We start from the raw sequence: 13,710 nt of genomic DNA, 5'->3' as shown, positions 1-13,710 counted from the left end.
CAACGATGTTTTCCAAACATGCCCCAGCATGGCCAGATCACGTCCTGGAAAACATTTGCTTTGAATTGTCGCTTCGTGACATTATTTAACTGATTTTGGAATGATAGGAAAATGCCCTTTTCTATGTCCAAAATGAGTGTGCAACTTCACTATGCATACCTGGGACAAGTGCTTTTCGTGTGTGTTTGTGTGTGAAAAAGACAACAGGCCAAAGAAAGATCAAGGCCAGAAGCTGGCACCTCTGCCCAATAAGGAATCACTCATCTGAAAATCTGCTTTGCTCATCAGACCTCCGCAGCTATTCCCTGAGGAGACTGGATAACCTGTACTTGGCACCACTTGAACAAACATCAAGTATAAGAAAGGGCTGAGGAGAGACTAGAGACGGCAGAGTCAGGGTGTGGCTACTCCCACACACATACATGTCTGCTTCTGTCAAAAAACAGGCAAGCATCCCCGATTCAGTCCTGCAGACGACACATAAAGATTTCACATCAAGGCTAGCTTATCAGCCAATGCAAAACCCCAAGGGTCCCCTATCACACACAATCTTCAGGGAGAGTGGTACTGTTGATGCAAAATGGGGTAGGGGGTTAACTTCTTTCTATAGAATAATTAGCCGAAAGAGCAAAGTGTAGTCAACAGAAATGGAATAAGAGCTTCACTCAAATTATTTCCTGTTATACGTTCATGGCAATTAGTCATTTAGACAATCTGTTTTATGTGGGCACTTAGCAACAGGAAGAGGTGAGGCATACAAGTTTGGAAACAACGTTGACAGATTGAAGAGCTTGAAATCCTGATTCGGGAGCCTCCGAGTTCATTTCTGTTTCTTCAGAACTCTTATATGGATTAACGTAAGGTGTGGACTCTTAACTGTAGCCTCCATCTCACACTCTTCGTTTCTTAAGAGCACCACATCCCACTTCACCTCAGAAAGGTTGCCTCAGAGGCCACCACAGTGGTCACATTTAACAGGAATTCCCTTGCACCTAAGCTGGTGTGAGGACATGGAACATTTATCACCAAGTTCCGCTGTTCTCTTGCAAACAAACCAGCAAACATTTATGCCCCACTTCCCCACAGCAATGCCAGAAGAGAGAAGCAGCCCACAACACACTTAGGCATAACAGGAAGGAAGCCCCTTCCCCCACCATCTGTTGCTGCCCTATTTAGTTATATTTTATTTAACCAATGTCCAATTACAATAAATGAAAGTTTGACAAAAGGCCTCCGAGCTGCTGACAATGGGCAGCATAAAATATTCATTAAAAATGCCACTAAGAAACAAGCATTCAAAACTAGCTACATAAATATATATATACAACAGAGAATAGAATCAGTAATTCTAAAACACTTGTCAAAATTGCATGCTAAAGTTCCGTGTCTGGGTATGCTTGCTGAAAGGAAAAAAAGGGGTTTAGCAGGAGGCAAAAACAAGACAGTGGAGGCACCTGCCTAATATCAAAGGGCAGGAACTTTTGAAATATAGGTGCTGCCACACTAAAGGACCGATTTCTTGCAAGTGTATAACACACATTATGTGGAACTTGAAGAAGTGCCAGTTCCACAGATCCAAATGGTCAAATGGGTGCATATGGGCTGAGGCAATCCTTCAAGTAAACTGTCCCAAAGTGGTTCAGGGCTTTATACAGCAATAGTAACACCCTGAGTTCAGCCCAGACTACAACTCCCATCATCCCCAGCTGTTGGCCATGCTGTCTGTGGCTGAGGGGAGTTGGAGCTCCATCTTATTAGAGGCACACCTGAAAGGCCACAGGTCCCCCAGAGGCTGGTGTGGCAGGTGGTGCAAATGATATAGTAGAGCCCGCCACCCCTGGTTGGAGCAAAACCAGCAGTACAACGAAGGACACTCATCCCTCTCCAGCATTCCAGCACACTATCCATCTCCCATTGCTGCTTTTGTACTCAGCACCTCCCGGTTGGAAGATTAGATGATCCATTTTTGAAGGAAGAGTGCATGTCCTTACTCCTAACTATCTATTAAGATAGCTCCAGCACAAGTCACGTAGCTCTCGTAACAAATGATGCTATTCATATTTTAAAACAATGGTGCCAAAATCAAATCAGTGTAGATTTCCTTTTATTATTTTGCATCCAGCATTATATTTCATCTCTCTCTCTCTCTCTCTCTCTCTTTTATAAAGCTTTTAAAAATCAAAAAAATTCCTTCAGTAGCACCTTAAAGACCAACTAAGTTTTTATTTTGGTATGAGCTTTCGTGTGCATGCACACTTCTTCAGATACAGTGAAATGGAAGTTTCCAGGCACTTATGTAGAGAAGGGGTGGGGAGGGGTGGGGATGGGGAGGGGGGATCACTCAGAAGGGTGGTGGAAATGGGTGATTGACTGACTGATAGCTGTTGATGACCGCAAACGACTGCAAATGGTTTTGCATGAAAAAGCAAGGGTTGAGATGGCTGAAGATCGCTTATCATGTATAATGAGATAAGAACCCGATATCTCTGTTCAAACCAGAGTTCTTATCTCATTATACATGATAAGCGATCTTCAGCCATCTCAACCCTTGCTTTTTCATGCAAAACCATTTGCAGTCGTTTGCGGTCATCAACAGCTATCAGTCAGTCAATCACCCATTTCCACCACCCTTCTGAGTGATCCCCCCTCCCCCTCCCCATCCCCACCCCTCCCCACCCCTTCTCTACATAAGTGCCTGGAAACTTCCATTTCACTGTATCTGAAGAAGTGTGCATGCACACGAAAGCTCATACCAAAATAAAAACTTAGTTGGTCTTTAAGGTGCTACTGAAGGAATTTTTTTATTTTACTTCGATCCAGACCAACACGGCTACCTACCTGTAACCAGAACTTTTAAAAATCAGTACAACACAGAAAGTTCCTTTTCACAAAGGCAAAAAAGAGGGAGGAAATAATGCCAGCAAAATTATGTGTGTGCCTTAATACAGTCTCATTAAAGGTAGTTCAAACAGCTTTAAGTAGTAAGCAAATATTTTGCCCAGTTACTGATGTTTATTGAATCATGCCCACCGAGCCTGGGGCAAAGCTGTTGAAGTCAAATTCTCAATGACTAGTTCCAAATTAAATAGAGTTTTCAATTAACAAAAAGGTTGGGAGCAACCATTTTTACCTTGAGCTCCTGCTTAAGAAAATGCTAAACTACCGGGGTTACTGGCTGCATTAAAAGAATAAGAGTTGGAAGGTGCTTTGCAGTCCCACTGCTCAATGCAGGAAATATAGATAATCCCCAAGATATGGTTGTCTGTCTTCTGCTAGAAGACCACAGCAAGGGACAGACCACCAACTCTGGGAAAATGGTAATTGTAAATTGTAATAAATTGTAACATGTAGGGCTAAAACTGTGTCTGTGCTCCCCATCAGCTGTCACTAGTCACACACGCTGAAAATGAGGAGTGAATGAAACTTCCCTCGAACTGGCTCTATAGCAATTTTATATTTTAATCCATAAACTGTTGCATGTTTGTTGAAATAGTGCCTGCCAATTCTACTGGTTTCCTAATAAAGCATGTGGCTGACCTCTAAGAAGTGGGAGATGCATCAAAATTATGCCATTACAGCAGAAAATTCTCAACTATTTGGCTTTGTGTTTTATTTTTACCATCACAGCTGCGGGCATTGCTTGGATTTAGCATCTCAGACAGACATCAAAATCTCTTTGGCCATGTCGACTGCAGATCTAGTGTATTTGACGCAGAACTGAGATGAGATCAATGAACATTGCCAGTTACATTGTCTATGAGAAAAGCAGCAGATACCACAGAAGATGAGCTTCTATTTTGACCCAGTTCTAACTGAAGTTAAAGATTATGATATCTTTCTCTTGGGCACGTGGCTTTTGCATATCTTTTCAACAACATGGGTTCCTGCCATGCCAGCTACTTTAAGAAACTAGTCAACACCCTCAGTGCTGATAGTAAAAGCTCTGCATCTGCTTTAGGTATATTCAGAGCACATGCCAGTGTCTGGATATATACAGTGGAATATGTTCAGTGCTTCAACCCCTAGTGTACAGATAAGATGGGAGCCAAAAGCTCCAAAACATTAAACCCCACAGGAGCTCAGCAAACTCTCCCACCTAGCTGTCAAACCTCAGAAATATATGCTGCCTTTATAGGGACTCTTCCCTAAGAATTGTGCATCATAACTCTGAGCATCAGGTTGCCTCCAAGTTACCAATGCTCCTTTAGTAAAAACAACAGAATAAATATGCACAGGAAGGCCTTTTCTTACCATTATTAATACTGAACATTCGCAATACGAAATCCTAAAGCTAGCCAAATTCCACTACTAACATGAATGGAGCAACTCTGGGAAAGGCAGTTTGAGAACGACAGCCAATATTTTCCTTTTAATCTCGAAGAGAAGAATTAGGGTGCAGCATTGCTTTAAACATTTGCTTCAATTCATCCTTTGACTACAGAACATATTTTTTAAAGCAAAAAACCCATAGTTTCACTGCCTAAACATTATGTTGAACCAGCTTCTCATTGTGACCCTCCCACCCACTACATTTGTATCCCTTTTGACTGGAGAAATATAATATTGGCTGTCTGGGAGGATAAAGGAAATATTCTGTTCCATAACACCAACGATTTATTTGCACATGATTCAAGGGCTACTCAAGCAAGGCATACAAAATTGTTCTTGCTCAAGGCTGAATTTATAGCAATACGTTTTTCATCTTCTATGCTTTTCCCTGCAAAACAAAAATCAGCAACAGTATTCTTTTACATTCTTCTCTTGGCGGTAATTATACCAATTTCAGCATTTTTAAAACTCAGAGGATTCTTGCCCTTTAAGGAAAAAAGGGGATGTAGGGCACTGTGACCTGACAAATGTTTAATGAAGATTAATGTTTTTTTAATAGTGTATCAAGTGGTATCTGCGGCCTTTTCAGATATCTACATTAACTATTCACCAGGAAAGGCTAAAACCCTCTGCCTGTTTACTTGAGAGCAAGCTCCATGGGGCTTAGCAGCACGTACAACTGAGTAAAAATGCATATGATTAAGCAGGAATTTGTTCTTTATTGTTTTCCCCTACAAAACTGGCTTTCTCCTTAGCAAAACCTTTCCATGACACAATGTTGTGACGATAGAGAGACAGCAAATTAATGACAATGAGCAATATATAGATACTTTCCCCCAAAATATAACTGTGTTGTGATATGTGTGTGTGTGTGTGAGAGAGAGAGAGAGAGAGAGAGAGAGAGAGAGAGAGAGAGAGAGAGAGAGAGAGAGAGAGAGAGAGAGCGCCAATGAATGCTACTAGGCACTACACACACACATTTTCTCCAAATAAAGCTGATAAAAAGTTGTTTCCATCACTTTTTTCAGGGACATGCTTCAGTAATTGTCATCAAGCAATGCTAGTGTGAAAGTGACAGAAGGATTGAAATAAAACAAAGCCTGAAAAGGAAACAGCCCCTTTCCAGACAAACTGAAAGCCTAAGAAAGCTAATGATAGGTAGTACTCTAATAGAAACACAAAGCCTATAAGCAACTAAAATAGCTGCAGAAAGAGGAAAGCCCAAAGCATGCTAATTTTTTATACATACAAAAAGGTAAAAAAAAATCTCAAATATTTCAATCAAACTCAAATGTGTGAAGTTTTCATAGATTTATCCATGTTTTTTTAATAGGGAAGGTGAGAACATAATAGGAATATTGGAAGATAAGGCATCAGCACACTTGAGACCAAAGTCCTATTTATACAGGTATGTGGGGAGAATGCATGTGGGCTTAAAATGGGGGGGGGGCTTATATACAAACCCACACCCAACATCCATACAGTTCCACTTCAGATTTTCAAGTATTCATCTTATATGTCTAAAGAAGAATTCTAAGCATGCTTGGTTGACCACACTCAAAATCCCTCCTCAGGCTTTGTGCTGAATCTTTGTGCTAAAGAGGTTCTACTGTACAAAAGTGTCTGGCTTGCCTAGCCTTCTCTTTAAAGCAAGTAGACATAACTGGCAGGGCCAAAAGTAAAGTTTTCCCATGACTTATAACGCAGTAGATATAAGTCACCCTTTCCCATTTGCCTGTTATCATTCCTGTGCTAGACTTGCACAACAGCTTATCAAGGTCATTGTTGTTTCTTCTAGGGATATGCCAGCTTTATCAATTTCTCCACCACCACCCCGTCTCTGCTGAAAACCAAATGGACAATTAGTTCTCACAACATCCTGCCTATATTAGACTGGTTGGGCACAGAAGAATGGTGGGAGGAACCAGCTGGGGAACCCCCAAGGGAAGAAGACTCAAAACCCGGGGAGTGGCGGTGGGACAATGATGAGTGATCACAGGGAGAAGACTCAGAAGAGGAGGTGTTGGAAGCTGAGGAGGTCACAAGGCTTAGTGAGCTGGGAAGGACAGTAGCAGAAAGAAGTCCAGAAGCAGAAAGAAGCTGAAGCAGGAGGCTGGCAGGAGAGAGGCCAAGAGGTAGAGATTAGTCTGGATGGTAAAGAGCCATGGTGCCTTCCCCTCCTGCTGCAACAAGCTCATCTCCTCCATTGTCTCCCAGAACCAGAAGGGACATGAAAAGGGCGGAGGAAAGATTGGCAACGCACAGACACAGTCTCTGATTGCTTGGAAAATACCCTGGATAGGAGGGGACTTTGGCCGCTGTGGGGAGGCGGAAACCTTCAGTCTCAGCAACTGCTTCATGGGGGCAAGACCTACCAGAGATGAGTTGCTGTGCTCATTAGGCCTGACACTCCTGTGCAGAATATGTTTTTGCTAATAAGGCGTTAACTCTTAACTTGTATAGTGTGATTTACTGCTGGCTCGCTGCTGACACTGCCTGTTCAGATTTAGGAGATTAGAAAGCCAGCCAAGTTCTGTCTGTCTGTCTGTCTGTCTGTCTGTCTCTCTCTCTCTCTCTCTCTCCAGTCCCCAGATGACCCATGTGGCAGTATATTCCTTGACTTCCCACTGGCTCTAATCCAAATCCAAATTTGAAACGATGCATTCGTCTTGACCCTTTGCACGAGTAGGAACAAAACTATCTAATCGGAAATAGCTTGGCAGTTGGAAATTCATTGTGGGTGTCAGCACTGAACCTACCTGGGCAAGTTTCAACAATGGTTGGTTAATCTGGGCCAAGGAAGAAGGCATTGGAAGAGATGACTAACATTACAAAGCAAAACAAAAAATAATGCCAATGGGAGGATTTGCTCTTTTTCACTGGGGCTGACAAAGAAAATTGCACGGGGATGCTATGGTCAGCAAGGTAAGATTAGGTTCCCTTGGAAACAGGACACTTTAGCAAATAAAGACCACATCAGCATAGCTTGAACGGCAAAATTTTTATAAAAAGGTAGTCACAAACAAACTTCTTAGACTTCTATATATTGTTTGGCTAGTTGATTTGGTATTATTTGTTTCTTGTTTGATTCTTCACATAAAACATAAATAGAATAGACTGTTTCTGTCACCTTCCATCTGAGGCAAAAGAATCATAATTCAAAAACACTTTGTATTTCCCCCTCACTCTCATCTGAGATGACTTCCCTGTCTGGAAGCTTGAGAAATGTCTCTCCCAATACAGTTGCTCAGCTCCCATTAATACTAATGAGGTAGTGCCTGTGAATGGTGGGAACAGATTCTTTGTTTGTAAAGTACCAGCTTTTGTTATAGAATAGTTGCGCCTAAAGTTTTAATTGGGTCTGAAGGTCATTGCCCAGTCATATAAGAAACTAATGAACACAATGCAGTACTGCATCTTTCAGAACTGCCAGCCCTCCAAGAGCATCCAGCCAAACCTCAAACATCATAAACCTGTATAACACACTCAAACGGATGGCAGCTTGTGTGCCAGTACAGTATGAACTTTTGTTGACTGCAGCACAAGAATACCAATTAAATAGTGATTTAAAAGGTAAAGGTAAAGGACCCCTGACAGTTAAGTCCAGTCGCGAATGACTCTGGAGTTGCAGTGCTCATCTCACTTTACTGGCCAAGGAAGCAGATGTTTGTCCGCAGATAGTTTTTCTGGGTCATGTGGCCAGCATGACTAAGCCACTTCTGGCGAAACCAGAGCAGCGCACGGAAACGCCATTTATTTTCCCACTGGAGCAGTACCTATTTATCTACTTGCACTTTGACATGCTTTCGAACTGCTAGGTTGGCAGGAGCTGGGACCGAACAACGGGAGCTCACCCTGTCGCAGGGATTCGAACCGCCGACCTTCCAATCAGCAAGCCCTAGGCTCAGTGGTTTACACCACAGCGCCACCCGCATAATAGTGATTGCCCAATTATTATTGCTTCTTTTTTTAAAATACTATACTGTGAAGTTTTAAACATTACAGTACACTTCCTCTTAAACACTACACAGACTAGGAATGAATGTACCACTTCACTTTTATGTACAGTGGTACCTTGACATCTGAACGACTCGACTTCCGAAGGTTTCGACTTCCGAAGTCGACAAACCTGGAAGTCTTTTTGCTGCACGTGCGTTCTGCGCCTGCGCAGAAGAGGCATCCGCGGTTGGCGCCTGCGCAGAAGCGCGAAATCACGCTTCGAGCATGCGCAGCATGGATGCTTCGACAACCGAAGACTTTGACTTATGAAGACGGCCGCGGAATGGATTGTCTTTGTAAGTCGAGGTACCACTGTATTACTGTTAAAATAAGTGAGATTCAAAATAAGATAGCCTTGAAATACTCAGCATTGCAAACCCAGGTTTGGAGCAAGCAGAGAATTATACATGAATGGCAGGCAAATTTTAGTTCATACCTGTGAATAAATGGAACTCAATTATCAAGCATCACTAAACGTAAAGTTTGAATATACCAGATGTGCCATTGAGCTGATTTTTCAAGACACTAAAATGCTTTGCTTGGAATCTGGAATCCTAGTCAGTTGTCTCAATTAAGTACATCTGGTTTAGACCGGAGTGAAGATAGGTGATTTACTAACTTCTACAATATTTGAGATGAGACTGAGGTCACCTGGAGTTTTGACATGCAGGGCACACACAGAGCTCATCAGCTGAGTGCTGTATTGTGTAACATAAAGCAGATCAACTGCCAACCATAGGGAATTCAAAGAAAAGCGCATGAGAAATTAGGAAATGGATTTCTCAGCTTACAAAAAAAACAACAACCAGTTTTTGCTCATAACAAAACACTGTATCAGCTCCAAGTAGGAATTCGGGAGAACCACGTAGCAAAATTTGGAGAAGTGAAAATTATGAACGATTAATGTGTTTCGGTTCGTGTATTGCTTTTGAAAGTGCAGATTAGTTAGTTGATTTATTGTATTTTGGGGAACTTAATTGTACATTGTTGTTGATGTTGTTTTGTTTTTGCTTTTTCTTTATTTAGTAGTCACATTTTATTACGTATATTTTGACATATTATATAAAGGATTACATGATATACAAAAATGTAACAATATCTATGTGTATAATTATGTATGTGGTTTAAAAACAAAATTAATAAAAATCATATCAAAAAAAAGAAAGAATGTGCAGATTAGTTAGATTTGCCTTTAAAAGCAAACTGAATTAAATTTCTCCAGGCAAATAATTTGTACAAAAATAGTAAAGTATGCATGAAAATGCATATATTACTGAAAATGACAGATTCACCCATCCCTAGCTTCGAGAGCCCTGTTGCATTTCCCACCAGCATTATAACTTGCAATAAAAAAATTAGAGGCTTTCTCCTTACTCACCCATAATTCCACAAGAAAAGAGAGTGGGTCCTTGACTCATCTTCTTTGGAGTGTGCTGAAAACAACCAGAAAAGCCATTCACTGGGGTTTTAAGAATTATGCTGAAATACAGGGTTATGTCCAAATGCAATTCAAGGACCGAGTAACGCCAAGAGCAAAAATAAATGAAAAGGTGTAGACCGAGTCAAACATACAAATTAAGCAAAAGGGCAGCAAGCTTAAAAAGGATGCTGTCCCTGTATTGCTCTTTTGCAGCGTTTCTTCATAAGTCTTCCATCTAACAGTTTTTCAGAACTGAATGGAAGGCTAAACCAAAGAAAGGGGTCAGGTTACTATTTTGTGAATGTTCTAATCCAAGATCAAAGAGTCAGCTGAAGTTTTGAATTGTTCTTTCAAATTTCTCTTCAGGATTAGAAAAATAAGAATGGTGGAACATGTACACTAAACAGTAATCTCCACTACCGAAACATCTCCAGATTGCTTTCACAGAATTTCTCTTGTTCAAAAGTTAATAATATTATTAGAAGACAAACAATTCCAGCAATTTCTCAGATATTGTTTAAACTCTTCCTTTTAAAAGTGTTCTTCTTTGTCAATATCATCACCTCATGACTATTCTTTAAAAAGAAGAAGAAGAGCAGAAACAAATAGCAGTTTGGAATCCAATAACACAACATGTTAGTAATGTCCATGAAATCCAAAGTACTTGATCTCTGTTCTGCTTTTCTATTTTTTCCCCCTAGCAGATCCATCTTGCTTTGCAATAAGAGAATTATTTAAGGTGGTACTCAGCAAAATATCTGCACTAATTGTTACTAGTTGCAAACAGAAGCTTTAAATTTCCTCCCACTGCACATGAAGGGGAGGGGAGGGGAACTCCTTGTAGTGCCTGTCCTTGTAACAACAGGTAACTGTTAAGTCTGAATGCAGTCATATCATGAACATCTCTGGGAATACTGTCAAATTTAAATGTGATGCCAAGCGGGCCAGAAGAGTTTACCCATGTGACATTTCACAAACCAAGTGACTTATTTAAAGTAAGTCCTCTTGCACAACTCCCACCCAGACCAAAGATCTCTAATACACAGCTAATGCTCAGGTAAGCCAACATGGTCCTTTAAAACACAAGACTCAACATATGCAGCACCAAACAGGTATGTTCTTCTTGTGCACCCATTGGCATAATTACATTGAGCTATAAGGAAAGAGTCCCATTTGTTTTACCCCAAAGGAGATAGCCCTGCAACCTGAGGAATATAAACAGCTGATAGAGTAAACTAAGCTGTTGGTGTGAAATGAACTCTCTTACCAACTCAGCCCTGCATGATAGAGAATCAGCACCTTTGTTTTCCAGAGTTGTAGTTAAGATCATCACCATGGTAACGAAGTCATGCATTGGGGTCCATTCCAGTAGAGGTAAAGGTCAAAACCCGCCATATTAGGCACAGCCTCTGATTCAGTGCATTTTCCCAGAAGAAAGGTTTGGTGGAACCCAATCCCATCTGTTTTGCAAACTGGACGGCTTGACACAAAATGCTTCAAAATCTTCAACCTCTGGAAAAAGGAAAAAAAACCAGAAAGATAGTTAGTTACGTTGCTTTTGCTAATCATCATATCAAATTTAAGTGACGCTCTCCTTGTTCCCAAAAAAACAAATCTGGGGAATCCGGCCTCTTTCCACATACCCAAGAGCACAACAGGATGGCCAGATACTGAAGCTATCCCTGCAAGAAGAACAGGCAAGCTCTTTCCTTCCTAAGTGAACTGCATAGGTGCAGGGGGGAGAGCTAATACAGTAATGAGTATAGTGAGCAGATAAGGCCTACAGTAGGCTGGTGACAATCACCTGCTAGCAAAGCCAGGAAGTAGAACGTCAGTGGCAAAGGAACAAGGATGAGGCAATTCTAATTCTGTGACTCCAAACTACCCCTAAGCTGCTTATTTGATTGTTGTATTTCAGATTCTCACATTTGCTACAGATTCTCAAGCAACAAGCTGGTTACGAAGGAAAGATATTCTGTTGGGTAAGTAATTTTTTGCTATATAATTCTGGCTCTAAGACAGTGGGTGGCCACCCTCACCACAGGGGCCACAAGTAGCTCAAATAATAGGAATTTGTTGAAGGCTATGAAACAAAGAAGCCTAGACTTCTGACTGCGTCTCCAAGTATAGCCTGAAAGCTACTTTCCAACTCATCAGGAACCAGAGGCGAATCTACCCCAAGGCAAAGAGAAGTGAGGATTGTATTTAGAACTATTATGTCCTACTCTGAACTTGATGTGACATATTTGCCCACAAAGTTGGTTTTCACTGCTCTTAACACATTGAGGTTGGTGGGAAAGAAAGAATGGCTTAAATATGCTCATCATGCTGAGCCAATGTTGGTTGACTAAATGTGCACATCTGGGAATATGTTCATTGCTCCCACTTTATGTAACAAAAGGTACAGCTGCCTACAGAATTTTTTTTTAAGAACTAGCTGACTCTTGGGAACAAGATGAGCACACACAGCTTAGTATCAGGGAGATTTCTGGTCTGTTGATTCAATGAAAGCCTTGTGCTGCTACAGCATATTTAGAAAAATGGTTAATCTAGACCTGATGCTGTTGAAGATTTGTGTGGAATGAAGTTTCAATAAAAAGGCTGAATAAATGTTATATAATTCATAGAGTTGTTTGCCTATAGGCCAACATTATTTACTTGAACCCCTGGGCAGCCTTCAAAACATTTCAGATAAAAGTTCAAACAAACAATGAGGAGATATTAACATGAGCTACATGGTGGGAACCACAGGGGAGTCAGATAGCCAAGACAGTTTTGTTTTGTTTTTTTGCTTCTGGCAGGCCTACTGCTAGATGCATACCATGCAAAAATGAACAAACTGCAGTAAGAATCTAATTATACAATAATTTCCCAAAGTAATCCCTATAATCCTGTTTAAATATTTTGCTGCATTTTTTGTCACTGCTAAAGAGGGGAGAGAGATAAATAATGAGCCATACGACACTAAACATTTATCCCCTAATGTGCAATTAAAACCAAGTCGTTCTATGTAAGGTCAATGATTTAGAATATGCTGATAAGCATAAGAACTGACTACGAGCCAATATTGATTCCCTAAATCAGCTTGCAAATCATATTTCTTGTTTATTTGGATTTGAGTTTGCAAGTGGATGTCATTGAAAATCCACACTTAAAGGCCAGCTGGCTAGTAAAGAAAAATTATCTACTATTGTTTTGTCAGAACTAAGTTCACCCAGAGTGCAGAACCTTGGAAGGAAGAAAATCGATACATTTTTCTGAAGATTTACTGTTGGAAAAAGGAAGTGTAATGGAGTCTGGTACTATGTGTGTCATACTGGTTGTCTTCAAGTACACTTTGCTAGGAGCTTTCTCATTAATCTCTGAACAACCTAATGACCTCCTGAGAATTATGAAAGCTACACGCAGAGAAGATGCGACAAAACAAAACAAACACTCGAATCCTAAAAATATGCTTAGCCAAGGACACAAAAGGGCAGTGTTTCTGCTTTAGCCGCCCAGGATTATGTGACATGAGCAAGGTGGGCTTGTTTGTTGGTAGCCACCAAATATAAACACCTTTATGCCAAGGTGGCTATCTTTACGGCAACAGAGAACTCTTTAGTATAAAACATAAGCTACCCACCCAAGCTCTTACTCAGTTTCTCATTTTGCTTTTCAGATACTACTGCTGCAGTAGCATAGACTGTTTAAACCAGTTTTAAATCTGTTTAACAACAGATTCCAGCCAAGGGAGCGCTGTGTGTGTGTGTAGAAAAAGGGGCTGTGGTGTTTCATAATCCAGACAGTGAGATTGAGCTTCTAAGAATTGCACTATGAGGAAGTTTTTTGTTCTGTGGGTAAAGGTAAAGGAGCCCTGCATGGTTAAGTCCAGTCAAAGGCAACTATGGGGTGCAGCGCTCATCTCGCTTCAGGCCAAGGGAGCTGGCATTTGTCCACAGACAGCTTTCCGGGTCATGTGA

At 40.9% G+C, this 13,710-nt stretch overlaps 1 protein-coding gene across 11 annotated transcripts in view; it reads right to left on the bottom strand.

The window, feature by feature from the left end:
* FAM53B (family with sequence similarity 53 member B) overlaps positions 1-13,710 on the bottom strand; it is a 123,227-nt gene that overhangs the window by 69,845 nt on the left and 39,672 nt on the right. For 7 of the 11 annotated variants that reach the window (XM_035137750.3, XM_035137747.3, XM_035137755.3 and 4 more), the window contains exons 3-4: positions 11,016-11,260; positions 9,707-9,761 (exon numbers count right to left, since the gene is read on the bottom strand). In XM_035137750.3, coding sequence (XP_034993641.1) covers positions 9,707-9,761; positions 11,016-11,102 — 142 coding nt within the window. In that variant the 5' untranslated portion in view covers positions 11,103-11,260. The remainder of the gene's footprint in view (positions 1-9,706; positions 9,762-11,015; positions 11,261-13,710) is intronic. The other 4 variants (XM_035137756.3, XM_088669599.1, XM_088669600.1 and 1 more) reach the window with 1 other exon arrangement.

This window comes from Zootoca vivipara, chromosome 5, assembly GCF_965207765.1.
Source record: "Zootoca vivipara chromosome 5, rZooViv2.hap1.1, whole genome shotgun sequence".
Classification (NCBI taxonomy): domain Eukaryota; kingdom Metazoa; phylum Chordata; class Lepidosauria; order Squamata; family Lacertidae; genus Zootoca; species Zootoca vivipara.
Note: the sequence above shows the minus strand (reverse complement) of the source record. Positions and strands in the feature narration are given on the sequence as shown.